Genomic DNA, 24,380 nt, shown 5'->3' on the forward strand with positions numbered 1-24,380 from the left:
CCACAACAGCTCATGAATGCTATCAGTTACAGGAGAATTGCACTCCCACACAATTTACCATATCTGTCATTCTATAATTAACAGCAAGCTAAGTGATCAACCCTAATTCAGTGAAGGGTGCAGGATGGCATGCCAGAGGCAGGCACAAGTCATATCTAAAATGAGGTATCAATTTGGTAAAAACCCTAAAATGGAACCACTTGCTTCCCAAACTGCATAAACATTAAGTGACAGAGCGAAATAATTCTATTATGGATGGATCAGATTTATGCTCTGCAATCATATCATTTCCAGTCATAAATGGTGATGGAAAATTAAACAATTCATTGTTATTGATGGCTCCACAAATATCCCTATCCTCAATAATCAGGAGAAGTGAGGACTGCAGATGCTGGAGATCAGAATTGAAAAGTATGGTGCTGGAAAAGCACAGCCATTCAGGGTGCATCCAAGGAGCAGAACCTATGCTTGAAACGTCAACTCTTCTGTTCCTCGGATGCTGCCTGACCTTTCAACTCAACAACTGGAGAGCTGAGCACCTCAGCGTAAAAGGTAAGGCTGAAATACTTATAACACTTTTCAACTAGAAGTGTCCTGCTGAGGATCCATCTTGGTCTCTTCCAGAAGTCCCCCAGCATCACTGATGTTAATCTTCAACCAATTCAATTTACTCCATGTGCTATCAAATAATGGTTGAAGGTATTGGATACTGCAAAGTGCCTGACAACATTCTTACAACAGCCCTGAAGATGTGTGCTCCAGAACATACTGCATCCCTGACCAAGCTATTATAATACAGCATTAATACTGGGATCATTGTAGTTACAAAAGATACTTTACTCTTCACCATATCAAAAGGACTGTCATTTGGCCTTTGTTACCTTTCCATAAATCTTCTAATTCCCCCAGATAATGCTGAATTTGAAAAAAATCTCAGGATAATTTCAGGCTTTAAACTATTATATTCACCAGTAATTGGCAAAGGTTTCTTAATACAAAGATCAATGTCTTGATATAAACTTTAAGCAGCTTACAGGTATTTATGGAACTGTTATTGAAAAGCAAACAGAATGCAAAGCTATTGTTTTGGCATTAGTGCAGTAGACCAGCTCATGAACAAAGTCATATTGTCTCGATCTGAAGTTAATGCAGTTATAAGACAAACGAGAAGGAGGTCTAGTCGCAATGTTGTCATGCTCACAGAAATCTTTTTATCCATTGAAGCGTGATGATGAGCCGAAAATGGGCTCACAATATTCAATGAGCTTATTGTAAAGGCTGGGTTTTGCAACCATTAAACTGAAATGTTTTGGATGAGAAGCAATCAATAGGCTATTACAGATGGTTTGCATTAAATTGTCACTTATCTCAGATTAAAAATTTGGAGAAGCTTACAAAAATAAAACAGTCAAGTGCACTTGATCAGATGGGATTGCCAGCTGGAAGGACAGCTATCAATGTACACTGGAGAAAATACAATTACAACACATGTACCTGATGATAAACTGTACTGGTATGAAGTGAGACCTTTACTGCCATATCAAAGAGAATTTTCAGGTCTGCCTATCATTCTTTACTTACAAAAGCCAAACAACAAACTGAGAGTCTTTCAAACTTCTTTGTAATTTCTCAGCACATCATGTGTGTATGAAATGGAGCTTTTTCTAATACCAGACTTACGTTACTTTCTTGAAACCTCAGACATTTTAAAGCTCTTCACAGCCAATGAAATACTTCCTGATTGTAGTCACTTTGGTTATGGAGGGAAGCATAGCTGTCACATTGCAAACGGCAAGGTTTTAGAAACGACAATGATTAGGTGGCTGTTTTGACGATGTTTATTAAGCAATAAATGTCACTTTAAGTCTCCGTGGGGAATCTCAAAAAAAACAAAGACTGTGAATACTAGAGATCTAAAACAAACAAAAACAAAACGTTCTGGAGAAACTCAGCAGGTCTGGCAGCATGGCTGGAGAGAAAACAGAGTTAATGTTTTGAGTCCAGAGACCCTTCTTCAGATCTTCCAATGGGAAATCTCATGTTGTTCCATGAAATATACTATAGAATCTTATAGGCTCATTTGAGAGGTATATAGGGGGTCATTTAACATCTTAACTGAAATATAGAACTGCTGACAATGGAGCATTTGCTAAAGGTCTTGGTATAATAATGTGCTGAAATTTCTGAAATAGAATTTAAACTCTCAACTTATGATTTAGAAACAAGAATACAAACATTAAAATAAAGGTAATAATTGTCAATGGGTATATGATCATCAAGCTTGATTATAAATTCTTTCCCTGTTTTGCACCAAGATAGCCCTTCCTGATGAAGGACTCCAGCTCAAAATGTCGATTTTCCTGCTCCTTAGATGCTGCTTGACCTGCTGTGCTTTTCCAGCAACACTCTTAACTTTGATCTCCAACATCTACAGACCTCTCTGTCTCCTGCATGTAAAAAATATTCTAACCTTCTTCTTCCAAACATGTTGTGCAACAATAGCGTCCATATGTAAAAATACATTGACGTAGTATTTTCGAATAGCTGTACATAGAAAGTTAAATATTAGCAGAGAAATTTATTCTGATCAAAACCAAACCTGATGTATTCATTTTCATAGCCTGTTCTTAAATACATCTTATGAATAATAATGGGTATGTACTTTTGAGAAGATTCGGAGCTCAGGTTGAGGTTCGGGTTGTAAGTTTGCTCACTGAGCTCGAAGGTTTGTTTTCAGACATTTCATCACCATACCAGGTAACATCATCAGTGAGCCTCTGGTGAAGCACTGGTTCTACTTCCCACTTTCTAATCATGTGTCTTGGCTTCTTAAGGTGAGTGACATCATTTCCGGTTCTTTTTCAGAGGATGGTAGAAGGGGTCCAAATCGATGTGTTTATTGATGGAGTTCGAGTTAGAATACCAGGCCTCTAGAAATTCCTGTGCACAGACCAAACACTTAATGACAGAAGCAATCATCCCAACACCCACAAATTAAGCAGTATCAAGACATTATTGCAATGAGCCACAACACACTGCAGCCTCCAGGAATTACGAACAGCCGAAGAAAAATACCTATACAGCCTATTCAGGAAGAATGGGTACCCAATAAACATAGTCTGCCTATTTCCCAGTAACAAAACCAAACAAACAGAGACAACGCGGCCAGAAACTCTAACCATATGACCTTACATCAAAGATATTTCTGAAATGACAGCCAGACTACTCAGGTCCCTTGGCATCATAGTAGCCCACAAACCTGCCAACACACTTAAACAGCGGCTAATGAACCTAAAGGACCCAGTACAAGCAACCAGCAAAATGAATGTCATTTACAAAATACAATTGCAAGGACTGTAACAAACATTACATCTGACAAACAGGCAGACAAATAGCCACCAGGATACATGAATACCAACTAGGCACCAAACGACATGATCCACTATATCTACTATCCTTACATACCGATGAGGAAGGACACAACTTTGATTGGGACAACACATCCATCATAAGACAAACCAAACAGAGACACGCACAGGAATTCCTAGAGGCCTGGTATTTTACCTGGAACTTCATCAATAAACCCACTGATTTGGACCCCATCTACCATCCCGTGAGAAAAAAAGAACACTAAGTGGTATCACCCACTTTAAGAAACCAAGACACACAAATGGAAAGCAGGACACAACACCAGCGCTTTACCATAGGTTCACTGATGATTTTACCTAGTATGGTGACAAAATGTCTGAAAACAAACCTTCCACCTCAGCGAGCAAACTTACAACCCGATAATGGATATTTCATAAATTTGAACAACTGAAAAAACAGTTTTATGAATAGCTTTAAAACAGACATTTTATGAGTAATTACTTTTAGTACATACCTTTGATCCACTTCACTTCTGGGTCATGTGTAGTGAACTCTATTCTGAACAAGTCATCCAAGGATAGTCTAGCATCTGCTGTTTTTGAAGTATCATCTGAAGTAAAACAAATATCATGGTGATAAGTTACATTTCTATAATATATAACATAGAACTGACCAGTAAATTTTTAATTTTTTTCCCCGTAACTTCAGGTATTCATTTGGGATAATATTTTCTATCATCTACAATATTTATGCAAAATGAAAATGGAGTTTCACCTGATTGTCTAAACATGTATTACATTTACATCTGCGTTTTTAAAAAAAATATTCTAAAGGATATAAATGGTGGCCTGGGTTTTTTTTAAATCAAATCCTTTTCTTGCTTCCAATGATTAACATTTATTGTAAGGATGCTAGAAGAACTAAAGGCATCTGTGCAATTAGCTTAAAGATTTTGCTTTCAGTCATTCACACGTTAGTGTAAGTATTTTAAATAATGGGGCACACATACAAAGCAATCCTCATGATTTCCTCATGTTGTATAAGACTTTATTTACTATTATTATGTACCAGTCCAAATCTCCTTCAAACACAAACAATGAGTAAGCCTTGACCCTGGCTTTTATCTTATTTAAAGATAAGTATAAGGTGCTTTGTTCCAAGTGTAATTTGATTAGTTACACTACTTGGCTTTACACAAAACACAATTTATTCTTACCTTATGGTTAAAATACAGAAAAAAGAAAGAAGAATTTGTATAACTTCAACTCTGTTGCGAAAACTTAACAGAATAATAGATTATCTAACTATTAAACAACAACTCTTCCAATATAGTAGCAACTTATAAACACATTCTTGGCAAAGAAAAATTCAGTAAAATGGATTGTCTCACATGCAATATTTTTTCAGGCCAGCAGAAAAGAACACTAAGAGAAATTTCTGGTGGAGAGAGAAGTATGGCAGCTTCCACAACCAAGTTCAAAACCCCAACAACTGCTGGAGGCTAAACTAAAACTCTAGTTCTGAGGGAGCCTAAATCCACCCATTCATGAAGCATCTATTGTTCCAACTTAAAAAAAAGCAGGGCCTCACATGCAGTTTACTTTTTTGGCCTGGAAGAGACAGCTCTGTACAGATGAATCAAAATCTCTTTTCAAAGAAGAAACACAGAAAATACACCTCTTAAAACCATCATATTATCATACTATTCAGAATGCATTTCCTATACGCCGGTGAGATAAAATAATTTGGATGGCACTTTATTTTATTTCTTATATCCCTATTTAGTCAAAAATGTGATCCCAAGCAGCCTGTGGCTTATTATTTCAAACCTCACTCTTCTTTTTGTGTTCGACACTCTTCTCCCTGAGACCAATATATGTTTAAGAAACAGTCTCTGACATTTGATTTGTAGTAAGAACATATAACATAATATTCTATCAGGAGTTATCATTTTCCAATTTCTGTATAGAGATGGGATGCTGGAGATGTTTGAGGCAGAAGGGTTATCTGGGTGGAGAAGAAAGGTTTGTGGAGAGTCCTGGTGTGAACTGTTCAATCACATCGGTTTGGGAAAGGGAAAACTGCATGCAGAATACTGGCCAATATTTTTCATGCTCACAATTGTTTCCAGTTTAATATCAAATTTACTGCAGTACTTTTTCCATTATATTTATCACAGTTTCCATGGCTTCAGTCATTTGGTCTCTCTTTTGTTTTGTATTACCTAAAAGAGATGATGGCCCAAGTGTGGAGGCGAGGGAAGTGTAGTAAGACTTTTGACAAAGTCCTTCATGGAAGATTAATCAAGAAGATAAAACCAGGGCAATTTGTCAAATTAGAGTCACACAGATGTACAGCACAGAAACAGACCCTTCCAGCCAACTTGCCCATGCCAACCAGATATCCAAAATTAATCTAGTCCCATTTGCCAGAAATTGGCCCATACCCCTCTAAGTTCTTCCAATTCAAATATCTATTGGGATGCCTTTAGCCTTTGTAATTGTACCAGCCTCCACAAACTCTGGCAGTTTATTTCATACACACATGAAAAGGTTGCCCTTTCGGCCCCTTTTAAATCTTTACCCTCTCACCTTAAATCTATGCCCATTAGTTTTGAACTTCCTCACCACAGGATAAAGAGCTTGACTATTCACCCTATCAATGCCCCTCATGATTTTATAAGGTCACCCCTTCAAAGGCTAAGGGAAAAAACAGTCACAGCCTATACAGCCTCTCCCTGTAGCTCAAATCTTCCAACCCTGACAACATTCTTGTAATTCTCGAAACATTCAAGTTTCACAACATCCTTCCTATAGCAAGGAGACCAGAATTGAACACAGCATTCCAATGTTCCATACAGACGCAACATGACCAACTCAGATGCTCAATGCACTGAGCAATAAAAGCAAGTATACCACACATCTTCTTCACTACCCTGTCGACCTGTGACTCCACTTTCAAGGAATTATAAACCTGTACTTCAAGATCTCTTTGTTCTGCAACACTTCCCAGGACCTTACCATTAACTATGTAAATCTAGCCCTGATTTATCGTTTCAAAGTGTAGCACCTGACATTTATCTTGATAGCCATCTAGTCACGGTCCCATTGTATTTTTGAGGTAACCTTCTTCACTGTCCATTATACCACCAACTTAGGTGTATTCTGCAAATTTACTTACCATAGGCTGAGAGTTAGGGTTGAATCCAAAATTGGCTTAGCGGTAGGAGGTAGAAGGTAATGGTCAATGTTCCTTTTGTGACTGGAAACCTGGGTCCAGTAACACACTGGAAGATTTGGGTCACTATCTGTTTGCAGTGAACATTAAATGATCTATATAAATGTAGAAGGATGATCGGTAACTTCTCAGGTGAAAAGATTTGGTGCTGTGGTAAATGGATGAAAGCACAATATAGAGGAGTTGGTCAAATGGACTGAATATCGATATAATCCTGAAAAGCAGGATGTGAAGCATTTAAGGGGACTAACAAGGCAAGCGAGTACACAATAAATGGTAGAATCTTAGTATGTACAGAGGAATCTGAATGTGCATGGCCACAGTTCCTTGAAGGCAGCAGGGCCAGTGGATCAGGTGGTTAAAAATGCATTACATAAAAATTAATCCAGGAGGTATGGGTATCACTGTCCAGGTCAGCATTTATTAGGAGAAAGTGAGGACTGCAAGTGCTGGAGATCAGAGTCAAAAAGTGTGGCAATGGAAAAGCACAGCCGGTCAGGCAGCATCCAAGGAGCAGGAGAGTCGATGTTTCGAGCATAAGCTCTTGATCAGCAATTCCTGAGGAAGAGCTTTTGCTTGAAACATCTACCCTCCTGCTTCTCGGATGCAGCCTGACCAGCTGTGTTATTTCCTAGGTCAGCATTTATTGCCTATCTGTAGTTGCCCAAAGGTAGTTCAGAGTCAACCACATTGCTGTGAGTTTAGAGTAACATGTAGGCCAGAACAGTTAATAACAGCAGTTTCCTTCCTGAAAGAACATTCGTGATCCAAATGAGTTTTTTTTTAAAGTCAACATAGATTTCATGGTCAACATTAGACTCAATTTCAAATTTCTATTAGATTCAAATTCCACCAAGTGCCATGGCAGGATTCAAACTCCGATCCCCAGAACATTACCTGGATCTCTGGTTTAATAGTTCAATGATAATACCACTAGGCGATTGCATTCCCAGATATTTGCCCTCATTAGTTGATATATTGAGTACAAGTGGATAAAGAGTAGAGCTGGGAAAACCACAGCAGGTCAAGCAGCATCAGAGGAGAAGGGGACTCAACGTTTCAGGTGGGAACGTTTCATCAGTCTCAGTGGAGATGGGTTCAATGGGGCTGGAGCAGGCACAGACGATCGACTGACTGGGCCAGTCAGGTTTATGAATTTCAGGGCGAAGATAGAAATGGGAGGTTTGGGGACGGAGAACTATGAGGTTGGAGGCTGTGGATGGGAGATCTCCCAATGTAATGAGATTGTGAACGGTCTTGGAGATGATGGTTTCATGTTGAGAGGTCAGATTATGATCGAGGTGGCAGGAGAAAGAGGTATCAGCGAGTTGGCTTGTGGGTTCAGAGGTTGGTGCGCCAAACTATCACCATGCTTCCCTTGTCAGCTGGTTTGATGGTGATATTGGGGTTGAAGTGGAGGGAACAGAGGGCTACATGTTCAGAAGAGGAGAGGTTGGAGTGGGTGAGAGGAAGTGGAGAGATTCAGGCAGTTGGTGTCATGATGGCAGTTGGACATGAAGAGGTCAAGGAAGGGTAGGATGTCAGTACTAAACTGGTGGTTATAATGGAGCTGTATTAGCTAAGGCACAGCTGGAGTACTGTATGTATTTTGGTTAACCACACTGTAGGAAGGATGTGACGGCTTTAGAGAGGATGCAGAGGAGCTTCACCAGTTTGCTGCCTGGGTTGGAGTGTGTTAGCTATGAAGAGAGGCTAAGTAGGTTGGAGTATTTTTCCTTTGAGATGAGGGGTGACCAGATTGAGATGTCTAAATTATGAGGGGCATAGATAGGTTAGATAGTGAGAAACATTTTATTTAATGCAGCGTCAGGGACAATGATTTCAGGTGAGGGAGCAGAACGTTTAGAAGGGGATTTGAGGAAAAGTATTTCCATCCAGAGAGTTATCAATATCTGGAACTGTTTGTCTGAAGGGGTGAAAGTGAGGACTGCAGATTCAGGAAATCAGAGTCCAGATTAGAATGGTGCTGGAAAAGCACAGCAGGTCAGGCAGGAGCAGGAAAATTGACGTTTTGAGCAAAAGCCCTTCATCCGGAATGAAGGCCTGAAACATCGTTTTTCCTGCTCCTTGGGTGCTGTCTGACCTGTTGTCTGAAGGGGTGGTTGATGTGGGAACACATCTTTTTTAAAAGAAATATTTAGGTAAACACAATGAAATACATCTGATATACATGGATACAAGCTATGTGCTGGAAAGTGTAGATAGGTGCTTGATGATTAGTGCAAACATGATGGGCTGAACAGCCTCACTTCATGCTGCAGAATTCTAAAATACTTGATAGCATTTATACAAAAGTGACTATGTTTTTTCTAGTCAATAGGAATCAGGAATGAACTGACATGACCTTAAAATGGAGCAAGACCATGCATGAACAAAGTCAGGAAGCCTTTATAATTCACAAGCGTTGTTTGAAATTTGTAACACTGTCCAAGAAATACAGTGAATGTCAGGATAATCCCAGCTTTCAAGCCTGAGATAGACATTTTTTGCTGGTTACGGACCCTTCAGTAAGGGGAAATGTTTTTCACTATCTAACCTATCTATGTCATTCATAATTTACATACCTCATTCTGATACCCCCTCAGCCTTCTCTGCTTGAATGAAAAATACTCCAAGCTATCCAGTGCTGACCATATCAATAGATTTGGAGGGAACTGAACTTGAGATCTAAACTGATCTATTTAAAGAGTGCATCAGAATCTAGCTTCTGAATGATGCACTTCTTAATGTTGACATTTAAGGTTACAAAAACCTAACTAACGAAGGATATATGTTTTCCACTGGAACATTTCATAGTTAACAAATAAATCAACCCACAGCTATATCACTTGAAATTAGGTAATCAAGTTGTTCTTGCAAATTGCATCTAGATTACGGGGTAGTCTCGCTGGGCCAGGGGGTATTTAAGAATACCAATAAATCATCAGGCAAACAATTACATTACCACATAACAATCTGCCACAAAAAGTACCATGAACATTGATTAGAATTATGGCCTCTCTTGTTAACAACAGAACTTTATACAGAGGAGATTTTTGAAATTATCTTTCCAATACACTGTGTACATGAAATATTATTGTGCATGCACAATCTTAAAATAAGATTCAATACTATATTTTTGTGCAATCAGTGCACCATATAAATCTAATACAAGATGTATTTTAATACACCCCAAAGTATTAATTAAATATGTTTTCAACTAACATGTAGCTGGATGACTTAACATACTGTCAGTAATTAGTTAAGAAACAGTGAGTTGGAAAATTGAGTTTTTCACTTCAGTAATACTTGCTGCCTGAAGAGTTTTAATAGCCACTGCCTGAAAGTAAGATGGTAATTCCTATAAATTTTAAGTTTATATCTTAGGTGATTTTAATGCATCTGTTATTAACTTTTATTTTCATCCCCTCCTTTTTCCCTCTGTCTAATAGTATTACATTCGTTTGCCAGATTTCTCTTCCCCTGACTAACCCATATAGCAAGGGTTCCATGCTAAACGTTTCTTTCATCTTCTTGCAGTGGATGGATGGTTTCTTCACAATATTTTCCACTCATTTATTAACTGGAAAATCCAGGACTCAAGAGTCAGCAGGCACCTTTGTATGCATCTCACTGTGCAAGCAGAGACCTTAAGGCTGTGTATTAATCTTTTGACTGAAAAGTGAAGACTTCTTTCAGTAGACAGATTCACATTGTTAAATATATAACAATAAAATATCTATCAACAAACAGATAAAACAGCAAGAGCGTTACTCATAGGTGTTCTCCTTCTGCTGGAGACATTTATACTTTGACAGACAAAATTGCTCAAATGTAATTTTGTTCATGTCTTCTCTCTGCAAATTAGTGTAAAGCTTCATGTAGGAAGTGTCTAGATTCTGTACATGCATAAAATTTGGAATGGCAACCTGGTGTCAAATATTCTACAAAAATTCTGTTGTGTTTAAGTGTAATTTGTGTTTCTTAAGGCTTTCATTGCAGTTAAGATAAGCTGATAGGTGCATTAGAAATGATTGAGTTCCTTTATCAGCAATACAAACCAATTAAGCAACCGAGTAAAACTTATGCTTACAAATATGGCTGGCTGAACCAAAAGAGAGGTCATTGTACACATTGGAACCAACAACATAGGAAGGGAAAGGGATGAGATTCGGAAGGGAGAATATAGAAAGCTAGGCAGGACTTTAACAAGGACGTCCTCGAGGTGAGCAGTATCCAGATTACTCCCAGTGCTACGAGCTAGTGAGGGCAGGATTAGAAAGTTAGAGCAGTGAATGCGTGGCTGAGGAGCTGGTGCATGAGAGAAAGGTGCACATTTTTGGATTATTGGAATCTCTTTTGGGGTAGAAGTGACCTGTACAAGAAGGTCAAAATGCACTTGAATTATAAGGGGACTATTATACTGACAGGGAGATTTGCTAGAGCTGCTTGCGAGGATTTAAACTAGTAAGGTGGAGGGGTGAGACCCAGGGAAATAGCGAGGAAAGAGATCATTCTGAGACTGGCATAGTTGGGAAAGGGAGCGAGTCAAACAATTGGGGCAGGAAGGAACAAAGCAGAGAAGAAGGTAGGACTGATTAAAAAAAAACTGACCTGATCAGGTGTACCCTAGAACTCTGTGGGAAGCAAGAGAAGTGATTGCTGGTCCTCTTGCTGAGATATTTGTATCATCAATAGTAACAGGTGAGGTGACGGAAGACTGGAGGGTGGCTAACATGGTGCCACTGTTTAAGAAGGGTGGTAAGGACAAGCCAGGGAACTATAGACCAGTGAGCCTGACCTCGGTGGTGGGCAAGTTGTTGGAGGGAATCTTGAGGCATAGGATGCACATGTATTTGGAAAGGCAAGGTCTGATTAGGGATAGTCAACATGGTTTTCTGTGTGGGAAATCATGTCTCACAAACTTGATTGAGTTTTTGGGGAAGTAACAAAGAGGATTGATGAGGGCAGAGCAGTGGATGTGATCTATATGGACTTCAGTAAGACGTTCGACAAGGTTCCCCTTTGGAGACCGATTAGCAAGGTTAGATTTCACAGAATACAGGGAGAACTAGCCACATGGATACAGAACTGGTTCAAAAGTAGAAGACAGAGGGTGGTGGTGGAGGGTTGTTTTTCAGACTGGAGGAGTCTGTGACCAGTGGAGTGCCACAAGGATCGGTGTTGGGTCCTCTACTTTTTTTCATTTACATAAATGATTTGGATGCGAGCATAAGAAGTACAGTTAGTAAGTTTGCAGATGACACTAAAATTGGAGGTGAAATGGACAGCAAAGAGGGTTACCTCAGTTTACAACAGGATCTTGATCAGATGAGCCAATGGCTGAGAAGTGGCAGATGGAGTTTAATTCAGATAAATGCTAGGTGCTGCATTTTGGGAAAGCAAATCTTAGTAGGACTTATACACTAAATGGTAAGGTCCTATGGAGTGTTTCTGAACAAAGAGACCTTGGAGTGCAGGTTCATAGCTCCTTGAAAGTGGAGTCACAGGTAGATAGGATAGGTGAAGAAGGCGTTTGGTATGCTTTCCTTTATTGGTCAGAGTATTGAGTACAGCAATTGGGAGGTCATGTTACAGCTGTACAGGATATTGATTAGGCCACTGTTGGAATATTGCATACAATTCTGGTCTCCTTCCTAACGGAAAGATGTTGTGAAACTTGAAAGGGTTCAGAAAAGATTTATAAGGATGTTGCCAGGGTTGGAGGATTTGAGCTATAGGGAGAGGCTGAATAGGCTGGGGCTGTTTTCCCTGAAGCGTCAGAGGCTGAGGGGTGACCTTCTAGAGGTTCACAAAATTATGAGGGGCATGGATAGGGTAAATAGGCAAAGTCTTTTCCCTGGGGTCGGGGAGTCCAGAACTACAAGGCATAGGTTTAGCGTGAGAGGGGTAAGATATAAAAGAGACCTAAAGGGCAACCTTTTCACGCAGAGGGTGGTCCGTGTATGGAATGAACTGCCAGAGGAAGTGGTGGAGGCTGGTACAATTGCAACATTTAAGAGGCATTTGGATGGGTATATGAATAGGAATGGTTTGGAGGGATATGAGTCCGGTGCTGGCAGGCGGGACTGGATTGGGTTGGGATATCTGGTCAGCATGGACGGGTTGGACCGAAGTGTCTGTTTTCATGTTATATATCTCTATCACTCTGCGACTCTATAACTGCATTTACTTCAATGCAAAAGGCCAAATGGAAGGCAGATGAACTCAGGGCATGGTTGGGAACATGGGACTGGGATGTCATAGCAATTACAGAAACATGATTGAGGAATGGACAGAACTGGCAGATTAATGCTCCAGGATACAAATGCTACAGGAAGGATAGAAAGGGGGCAAGACAGGAGGCGGAGTGTGTTTTTTGATAAGAGATAGTGCCACTGCTATACTCAGAAAGGATATTCCCGAAAATATATCCAGGCAAGTTTTGTGGGTAGAAGTGAGAAATAAAAAAGGGATGATCACCTTATTGGGATTGTATTACAGATCCCCTAATAGTCAGAGGGAAATTGAGAAACAAATTTGTAAGGAGATCTCAGTTATCTGAAACAATAATAGGATAGTTATGGTTGGGATTTTTAACTTTCCAAACATAGACTGGGACTGCCATAGTGTTAAGGGTTTGGATGGAGAGGAATTTGTTAAGTATGTACAAGAAAACTTTGTGATTCAGTATGTGGATGTAGCTACTGGAGAAGGTGCAAAACTTGACCTACGTTAGGGAAATAAGTCAGGGCAGGTGACTGAAGTGTCAATGGGGGAGCACTTTGGGGCCAGCAACCATAATTCTATTAGTTTTAAAGTAGCTATGGAAAAGGATAGACCAGATCTAAAAGTTGAAATCATAAATTGGAGGAAGGTTAACTTTGACCGTATTAGGCAAGAATTTTCAATAGCTAATCAGGGCAGTTGTTCTCCAGTTAAGGGACGGCTAGAAAATGGGAAGCCTTCAAAAAAGTGATAACAAGAGTCCACTGAGAGTTTTTTTTCTGTTAGGGTGAAAGGCAAGGCTGATAGGTCAAGGGAATACTGGATGACTGGAGAAATTGAGGTTTTGTTTAAGGAAAATAAGGAACTATATGTCAGGAATAGACAGGAGAAAGTGAGGACTGCAGATGCTGGAGATCAGAGCTGAAAATGTGTTGCTGGAAAAGCGCAGGTCAGGCAGCATCCAAGGAGCAGAGAAATCGACGTTTCGGGCATGAGCCCTTCTTCAGGAAAGGGCTCATGATTCCTGAAGAAGGGCTCATGCCCAAAACGTCGATTCCCCTGCTCCTTGGATGCTGCCTGACCTGCTGCGCTTTTCCAGCAACACAGTTTCAGTCAAGTATAGATAGGAGAGATTGAGAGAATCCTTAGAAGAGTATAAAGGCAATAGCACTTTTACTTCAGAGGGAAATCAGGAGGGCTAAAAGGGGCATGATATAGCTTTGGCAAATAGAGCTAAGGAGAATCCAAAGGGTTTTTATATGTTAAGGACAAAAGAGTAACTAAGGAGAGAATAGGGCATCTCAAAGATCTGCAAGGCAGCCCATGTGTGGAGCCACAGGCAATGGGGGAGATACTGAACGAGTATTTTGCATCAGTGTTTACTGTGGAGGAGGACATGGAAGATATAGAATGTGGGGAAACAGATGGTGATATGTTGAAAAATGTCCATATTATGGAGGGGGTGGGAGGGGGAGAGGGAGGTTTGCTGTATGTCTTGAAACACAAAAATGGATTAATCCCCAGGACCTGATCAAATGTGCCCTAAACCTCTGTGGGAAGCGATTGTTCGGCTTCTTTCTGAGATACTTGCATCATCGAGAGTCACAGGTGAGGTGCCAGAAGACTGGACGTTGGCTAACATGGTGCCACTATTTAAGAAAGGTGGCAAGGGAACTATAGGCCAGTGAACCTGACATCAGTGGTGGGCAAGTTGTTGGAGGGGCAGGATGTACATGCATTTGGAAAGGCAAGGACCAATTAGGGATAGTCAGCATGGCTTTGTGTGTGGGAAATCATGTCTCACAAACTTGATTGAGTTTTCTGAAGAAGTAATCAAGAGGATTGATGAGGGCAGAGCGGTGGACATGATTTCTTTGGACTTCAGTAAGGTGTTCAACAAGGTTCCCCATGGGAGACTGGTTAGCAAGGTTGGATCTCATGGAATACTGGGAGAACTAGCCATTTGGATACAGAACTAGCTCAAAGATAGAAGACAGAGGGTGGTGGTGGAGGGTTGCTTTTCAGACTGGAGACCTGTGCCTAGTGGTGTGCCATAGGACTGATGCTGGGTCCACAACTTTTTGTCATTGATATAAATGAATTGGATGTGAACACTAAAGGTATAGTTAGTAGGTTTACAGATGACACCAAAATTGGAGGTGTAGTGGACAGTGAAGAAGGTTACCTCAGAGTGCAACGGGAACCTAATCAGATAGGCCAATAGTTTGAGGAGTGGCAGATAAATTTTAATTTAGATAAATGCGACATGCTGCATTTTGAAAAAGCAAGTCTTAGCAGGACTTACACACTTAATTGTAAGGTCCAAGGGAGTGTTGCTGGACAAAGAGACCTTGTAGTGCAGGTTCATAGTTCCTTGAAAGTGAAGTTGCAGCTAGACAGGGTAGTGAAGAAGGCGTTTGGTATTCTTTCCTTTATTGGTCACAGCACTGAGTATAGGAGTTGGGAGGTCATGTTGCGGCTGGAGGATTTGAGCTGTAGGAAGAGGCTGAATAGACTGGGGCTGAATTCCCTGGAGCATCGGAGGCTAAGGGGTGACCTTGTGGACATTTATAAAATTATGAGGGGCATGGATAGGGTGAATAGACAAAGTCTTTTCCCTGGGGTCCAGAACTAGAGGACATAGGTTTACAGTGAGAGGGAAAGATATAAAAGGGCCTAAGGGGCAAATTATGCACACGTAGTGTGGTGCATGTGTGGAATGAGCTGCCAGAGGAATTGGTGGAGGCTGGTACAATTGCAACATTTAAAAGGTATCTAGATGGGTATATGAATGGGAAGGCTTTAGAGCGATATGGACCAAGTGCTGGCAAATCAGACTAGATTAGGTTAAGATATCTGATCGGCATGGAAGAGTTGGACCGAAGGGTCTGTTTCCATGCTGTCCATCTCTATGACTTTACAACAGTTTTTTTTTCATCATGGAAGCTTCCCGCAGTAATACAACAACTGGAAAAAACACTTTTAAATGCAATTTCAAAAATGAGAGAACAAATTGCGACAACGAAAATTGGCATAATCCTTAACTCACATGAATGAATGATACAAATGATCCTACATAGACTATCCAAAAGTGAATTTTCATGCAGTTGCTTCATTTTAGATTAGAACACATAGATGGCTATGTAGGAAACTACCTTACACCAACATATTTGAGAATGATTGTGTTGATACTTTTAAATCCATGTATTTCCTCTATTTATCAGCCAATTATCAAGGAGGAAACTGTCCTGATTAACAGCAAAATGGAAATGTATCCAAACAAAAACATCCTATCATTCCAATCACTTCTTAGCCTGATGCCTAGAATTAGGCTGAGTAATGTGTTTTTCTTGAGGTGACATATCACGAAGATCTACTCAGGTGCTAGCATTTTATTGCGCCAGGAGTTTTATTTAATTGTAATCAGGGTCAAGAGATACCAAATGATATAGAAATGTCAAATGTCAAACCTCAAAAAAGAAATGTCATGCTGTGCTAAATTAATGTTCATACCTAGAATGTTGTCTGGAAATACAGCAACATCATATTGGATATGGTCAGAAGTTGATAGAGTAGAGTGGATTAGGTTTATGGTCTAGGGCAGCACAGACATTGATGACCTCCAAATGTCAGAGCATGGGGATTGATAGTTTCTTTCAGGTTTCAGTTTAGCTTTGTCCCATATCATGTTCTGTCAGTGTACTAAATACAGGAGTTGGTGTAGTTATTCTCTTGAAGTAACTCCTCTGGGAATCCAAAGGATTACAATGTGACATAAATGTCAACTTTTGCGATAAAGGTCACAGTTTTGAGATCTTTACTTTAATAATATTGCAGTGGCAATGACATGTTAGAGTTATTGAGCTAACTCTTACTTTTAATGATTACAACAGAATTCTTCATTTCTAATATTGCTAACAGTCATCTAACGTTCCAGCCTTAACTACATATTGTTTGCTGTTCTTGTAAGAACTTTCAAAATAGCCATTTACAGTAAGCTAATATTGATATTAAATGTTGGCAAGTTATAACCAACAGTGTTAGGAGCATAGTTTTGTAAAGGTAGAATTGCTGGTAATTTTATACAGCTGCTCTTGAAATCCTCAACTTTGTCAATAAAATGGAGTGCTGGGCTTCTGTGGGGGAGGTCATTAAAGTCCGTGATCATCAATGTCACATCCCTGAATGAGCAGCACTCAAAATCACTACTCAACCTTGACAAACATATATCAGAATTTTTGGGAAGGCTTCTTCTCTGACTTGTCAGACTTGATCTTGCACCTCCAGGTCAGGTAACTCCTTAGGAAACACAGAATGTAACTTACTGTACCTTACAATATGGTGTCTAACATAAGTTATCATCATGACACCTATAGGGCCAATACAGGACAAAAGAATGAAGAGGGTTCAATTTAAGTCTGAGATGAGGAGGAATTTCTTCTCTCAGAAGGTTAAGAGTTTTTTGTCACTTCTTGCCACAGAGACCTATGGGGATAGAGTCCTTGTATACATTTAAGGCTGAGATAGATAGATTCTTGGTCAGTCGAAGAATAATTACGGGGAAAGGGCAGGAAAGTGGAGATGAGGAGTATCAGATCAGCCACAAGCCTATTGAATGGTACAGCAGGCTGCACGGGTTAAACCGCCTACTTCTATTCTTTTTTTCTTATGGTCTTCTACCTTTCTTTGTTCCTCACTGTATGGTCAGATATTGGCCAATAGATCAGAAGTGGCATTGTTGCCCTGAATATCTGTTCAGTGCTCCAAGTGTGTTTAGAGACCAGAAGTGACCATGTAGGGTATTGTGGATATCATATAGGAAACATATAACCATTTATTCTCCTGCCTGAGATAGAGAGCTAGGAGACAACTGCCAGGTTTTTGTGGTTGAGTTAAAACTAAAATGCCTGAGCAAGAGAGACCAGTTTACTACTGGTTAAAAATAAAAACAATTGAAAGCCAAGTCAGAGCACTGTGTGGACACTTCAGCTTGGTTATCATCCAAACAATGGGATGTGTACAACTTTGATCTCATAACTTAAATTTAGACAGGACAGTTATTCTGTGAATTGGGATGATTCTGTTTCTCTGGGGTTTTCATTAAATGAGGACACATCAATTGAAATAGGTCAGCTTGTAAGTTTTTGTTTCTTATTAATAGGACCTGTATGGAGGTTCATCAACAATCATTTTAACATTCATATTCGTGTAGTTTTCAAATTTTAATTTGATAATTTTATCATGCTATATCTTCACCAGTGTCATTATCTATTTTACTTCTATGAATCCAGCCATGAATTCATGCCAAACTACATCATTTGCATCCTAATGGAAATTCATTATTTCTGGATGGATCTTATGCGGAAAGACCAGGGCCTAAGGAGGCATTTGGGCTGGCAAATCTAGGTGCAATGAGAGGAGAAAAAAAATAGGAAAACAACTATTGATGGAGGAGTCCATCCATTCCTTTCCAGGTCTGCACAGAATAATGTGTCAGCCTGAGCTTTACATCAATCAGCTGCACCATTCCTGACATCCTCCATCTCACATTCAAATTAAGGCAGAGCAGGAAGCAGCTCACACGTAACAATAATTGGCAACTTCAGTCAGGAGCCCTTCATCAGGAATAAAGGCAGTGAGCCTGAAGCGTGGAGAGATAAGCTAGAGGAGGGTGGGGGTGGGGAGAAAGTAGCATAGAGTACAATGGGTGAGTGGGGGAGGGGATGAAGGTGATAGGTCAAGGAGGAGAGGGTGGAGTGGATCGGTGGAAAAGAAGATAGGCAGGTAAGACAAGTCCGGACAAGTCATGGGGACAGTGCGGAGCTGGAAGTTTAGAACTAGGGTGAGGTGGGGGAAGGGGAAATGAGGAAACTGTTGAAGTCCACATTGATGCCCTGGGGTTGAAGTGTTCCGAGACGGAAGATGAGGCGTTCTTCATCCAGGCGTCTGGTGGTGAGGGAGCGGCGGTGAAGGAGGCCCAGGACCTCCATGTCCTTGGCAGAGTGGGAGGGGGAGTTGAAATGTTGGGCCACGGGGCGGTGTGGTTGATTGGTGCAGGTGTCCCGGAGATGTTCCCTAAACCGCTCTGCTAGGAGGCGCCCAGGCCCAGATGGGAGGCCCAGCTATGCTCAGATTAAGTGTCTGATTGGAATTAAAAGTATTGGTCCTCTTCCAAAAAAAAGCACCATCGAGTTTTCTAACCAGTCAATAAGAATCCCACCCGCCAAATTTAACTGTTACCTTTTTCCTCTTTTCCCAGAAACCATTCTCTGATTCTTCAATATTTCCCAAAGATGAACATACAACACATCTGAGGATTTTTTTTTTGCAGCTTGCAGTTAACCTCATCAGCCTACAGTCTGTCTGATTCTGAATAACTATTCATTGTTAATAGAAGCACACCATTTGATGGACCACTTACAAGACACAAAGTAAGTAATTAAAAGGGTTATTATTTTATCTATATCTGATTTGCTGATGTATAACATTTTCTCAACCAGTCATATGTGTAATTATATTGGATAAGATCATATTTGCACAGATTCATGATATAAACTCAGTTTTGCAATTAAATAACTCTTTAGAATTTGATTTCATACCTAGTGCAATGATACTTATGTAGAATTCAATTCATTTAAATTATCTGAAATTCATCTTTCCATCATTTTCCACGTAAAAATGGCAATAAACCAATTTTTTTCAGCAGTTTAAAAATGTTCAGGTTTGTGAGAAATCAGACTCAATGAAAGTCAGTTTCTTCTCTGTTTTTGTGTTTAAATTGGAAGTAATGTGTTCCTTTGGGCTTGTGAGCTATTTATGACATTATTTTTAAGAGGTATCACTTGGTTACATTTGGACATTGTCCTGCATGAAGTGCAATATTTTGAGAATCATATGAACAAAACTGTACAAATTGAAAAACTAATGCTAATCCATCAAAACATGAATGCTTGATTTGATGGAGATTATATGAAGTCATATGAATTACAGAAGGGGTAATAGAAATAATTTCTAACAAAATACCTGTTTTATTAGAATAGGTTTATAGAACTGGATTTGCTTCTGTTATTTTGGAAACATGTCGACTTGTAGATGATATTTTTGTGGTGTTATATTTTGTCCCAGTGGACAGATATATTGGCCTGAATGAAATACAATGCAGCTTCTGATCTGCCACTGTGATTTGAGTTTTTGCCTCCGGCAGGGTATTTATACTTGATGAGGCAATACTTTGCTCCCATCGGAATCCATCAGAGCTAGACATTGTTAACACCATACTGACATTTATTACAGCTCTCAGTGTACTTTGGCAGGCACTTCAGTATCCTGGCTAATACTAGCTATTCAGTTACAAACAGAAGCACACTTCCTTCAGTGTATCATGCTTAAAATGGACCGAGTAAAGATGGATTCACAGACTATGTCTTTGGATCACATTCTATTATATTATGATGATACCATTATATTATGATACTAATACATTATGATAAGCATGTCTATTAAAGGTGTACTACATATTATTTGTGAGACAAAACAACAATAATAGGTTATAAAGGTTTAAATTGAGATGATAAGTTGCACAGAGCTTGTCATCTTTAAATGCAGCTGTTTAAAAAGTCATCTATTTGAGGATTTTAAGATAATTGAATGAGTGGATAGACTAGAAAAAGAAACTATTTCTTTTGGTGGGACAAGTACAGAACAAGTGAGCATTCCATGACATCATCAGGAATCTGGATCACTCTTCACCTACTGGATTAAAGGTTTGAAGACCTTTATGGTAGATGACAATCTTGGTGTTTTTGAGCCATTATTCCTGGTGGCTTAGCAGTGGAAGGTACATTTAATAATGGAAACATGTTCCAGTTCTCAACTGATTCGGGGCTTTCCACATGCCTGTTTATTGATTTAATAATTGTAAAATTTTATACAAATCTTAGACCAGTCAAATGCAACTCAAAATTGCACAATTATCATTATAATAAATTTATACAGGACTAAAAATAAAAGAAAAATAGATGCTGTAGTCCCATTGAGAGATGACTGGTGATGGCTTAACCTAAGGGTCATCATGTCTCAGGTTAGGCATGAGACTGAGAAAGTGGGATCTTTGTGGTAGTCTCAGCCATATGGGAATTAAACCCACACTATTAGCATCACTTTGTAGCGCAAATCAGCCAACCAACTGGGTTAACTGACCCTCATACAAGTCTACTGTCTATATTAGAAGATCAAATAATTATTTTGGTGATTAGATTTTTTTCTAATGTGCTATTAATATGTTATTATCACACATGGATACAAATTCACTCGTAAAAAGTCATCATAGTCAATGACAATGGGACCGTTTGACAGCATAGTAGAACATAGTACTCAGTACAATAAATTATGCTACATATAAAATCAACTCTTGTTTATGTCATGACACTTTTTAGTAGCATTAGATAGACATTCTGAACCAAGATTGTATTTTACTCCCCTGTTGACAATTCCAAATGATGTTTACACCACTGTGGCAAGTGAGTGTAATGAAACAAAACTGTGGTGTTTGAAGTAGCAGTAGCATAATTGTAAAACTGTTTTAGTGGTGTGTGGGTTAATGTCCTGTGTTGCAGAAAGCAGTGTTTGAGATTAGATAGTGAGTAATCTACAAGGAAAATCTCATTGGATTTACTTCTTCAGGGTTTCAGCCAAATCATGATGGTATCCTGAAAGCATGCCAGCAATATATTTAAATATTGCACTGAAAATTTATTGAACATTGTTAGCCTCTAACCACCACTGCATAAAATTGTCTTAATTGTAGAAAATGCAGCTAAATATATATAGGCCTAATCATCAATTTGTATATTAACACGGATTACAAAAATAAATACAGCTAAAAAAAACCTACAAGTTATACCAGATTATCTTTTGAAACAATTATTCTAGTTTATACTTTGTTAACTATCTTTAATGTTTTTTATTCACACATTGGACGTGAGCATCACTGACTGGCCAGCATTTATTGTGTGCCCCTAGTTGCCCTTGGGAAGATGGTGATACGCTGCTTCCTTGAACCACTGGAGTCCATGTGCTGTAAGTTGACCCATGATGCCAAGGGAGGGAATTTCAGGGTTTAAGCCCAACGGCAGCGAAGAAACAGTGATATAAATGTCCAAGTAAGATAAATTGCTTGGGGTGGATCTTGAAAGTGTTGGTGTTCTTATCTATCTGCTGCCCTTTTCCATCTAGATGGAAATGATTATGTTTTTGGAAGATACTCTCTCAGGAGTTTTGCTGAATTTCTGCAACGCATCTTGCAGATAGTACACATTGCTGTTAATGAGCATCTGTGGAAGAGAGGGTGGATGCTTGTAGATGTAGTGCCAATCAAGTGAGCCATTCCATCTTCTCGCGTGTTGTTGGAGCTGCACCCATCCAGGCAAGTGGGGAACATTCTATTGTACTCCTGACTTGTGTATTGTAGATTTTGTACACGCTCTGGAGAGTCAGGTGGTGAACCCAACCTCTGATCTGCTTTGGTAGCCATTGTGTTTATGTGGCATGCCCAGTTGAGTTTCTGATCAATGGGGTAATCCCCAGGATTGTTAATAGTAAGGGATATAATGATGGTAACACCATCGCATGTCAAGGGTTTGTGGTTAGATTTCTTTTTTATTGGAGATGGTCATTGTCTGGCATTTGTGTGGCACAAATATTACTTGCCACTTATTAGCCAAGCCACATATCCCACCTTGATATTATCTAGATCTTGCTGCATTTGAACATGAACTGCTTCAGTATCTGAGGAATTGTGAATGGTGTGAACATTGTGCAATGATTGGCGAATATCTCCTCTTCTGAACTCATGATGGAGGAATGGTCACTGATGAAGCAGCTGAAGATAGGTGGGCCTAAGATACCACCCTTAGAAAACTCCTGCAGAGATATCCTAGAGCTGAGATGTCATCATCTTATTATATTTGAGTATGGCACATAAATGTGGGCTATGCAAATGATGACCTCCAACACCCACAATCATCTTCCTACATGTGAGGTATGTCTCTAATCAGCAGAGAGTTTTTATTCATACATAGGAAATGAGGGTCACTGGCTCGGCCAGAATTTATGCTCTTCCCTAATTGTCCAGAAGGTAGCAAAGAGTCAGTCAAATGGCTGTGGGTATGGAGTCACAAGTAAACCAGACCAGGTAAGAATGACCGTTTCCTCCCCGAAAGGACATTTGTTAACCAGATGGGTTTTTCTGACAATCGACAATGGATTCATGGTCACCATTACTCTCTTTAATTCCAGGCTTTATTTTATTGAATTGAAATTCCACCATCTTCCACTTGATACCCATTGATTTTAGTTTTCCAAGCACTCCTTGATGCCATGCTCAGTCGAATTCAGCCTTTATGTCAAGGGCTGTTTCTGTCAGCTCACCTCCGGAAATCAGCTCTTTTGTCCATGTCTTAACCTAGACTGTAATGGCGTCAATGAGCTAAGTAGCTGTGCAGAACCCAAACATTAATTATCATGGATATTGCTCAGCAGTAATTAAAATTCAGTGGAATTTTATTTCATGTAATAATAATCAAAACAAGCTGGAATTATTCCTTACTTATATGTTGAATTTGGGCATCATTTGCATAGCTCACATTTATGGGCCATGCCCAAAAGATAATAAGGTGATGAAATCGAGCTGGCTTCTTGATCCATCACAGTTCATTTGGTGAAGATATCCTACTGTGCTCTCCAGCAGGGAGCTCCAGGAGCTAACTACAATGAAGGAACTGCAATTGTAAAATATTTTCAAGTCGGGATGGCATATAAGATAGAAGGGAACTTCTTGGTGGTGTTACTTTGATGAACGAATTACCTTTGTCCTTCCAGGCAGAAATCATAAGTTTGGCTGATGCTGTTGAAAAAGCCTTGCAAATTGCTCAAATGCTTCATGTGTATTGTGTCACACTGGTACAGGAAGTGAATGAGTTTCTTGACTATTGGTGCAGCTACATGCATCCGAGCAAATAGACAGCATTCAATCACATTACTATCTTGTGCTTTATAATAAGGTGGACATGCTTTACATAATTTGTAGCCCGAGCTACAAATCTTCTACCAAACTTTGAATAATTTGGAAATAAACCAATCATCATTGAACACCCAACCTCTGACCTGCTCTTGCAGCCAAAACATTTATGTTGTTGACCCAGGTAAGTAACTTTTCAAAAAGGACCTTGCAATGTGGCAAGAGCAGTGTCAATGAATATTAAGGAAATTACTAGGCCCTCTCCTACTGGAAGAAGTCATTAAATATTATTTGCATGGTACATAATTTACTAAAGATAAGTCCTAATTATCAGCCCACATATGAATCTTCCTTAGGTCATGCTACATACGGGCAGAACATGTTTAGTATCTTCAAAGCTCTGAATGCATCTCAGTGTTGTGTAATCAGCAAAATTCCACATTTCTAAACTTATGATACCAACTACAAATACCTGATACAACCGGGCTGAGATATTATCCCAAGGAACTTCTGCATCAATCCCCTAAGC

The 24,380-nt window shown here is 39.5% G+C and overlaps 1 protein-coding gene across 4 annotated transcripts in view; it reads right to left on the minus strand.

Annotated features, from left to right (window-relative positions):
- LOC140482332 (inactive dipeptidyl peptidase 10-like) overlaps positions 1-24,380 on the minus strand; it is a 1,704,473-nt gene that overhangs the window by 702,180 nt on the left and 977,913 nt on the right. For all 4 annotated transcript variants that reach the window (XM_072579621.1, XM_072579623.1, XM_072579624.1 and 1 more), the window contains exon 3: positions 3,884-3,979. In XM_072579621.1, the coding sequence (XP_072435722.1) occupies positions 3,884-3,979 (96 nt within the window). The remainder of the gene's footprint in view (positions 1-3,883; positions 3,980-24,380) is intronic.

Source organism: Chiloscyllium punctatum, chromosome 10, assembly GCF_047496795.1.
Source record: "Chiloscyllium punctatum isolate Juve2018m chromosome 10, sChiPun1.3, whole genome shotgun sequence".
Taxonomy (NCBI): Eukaryota; Metazoa; Chordata; class Chondrichthyes; order Orectolobiformes; family Hemiscylliidae; genus Chiloscyllium; species Chiloscyllium punctatum.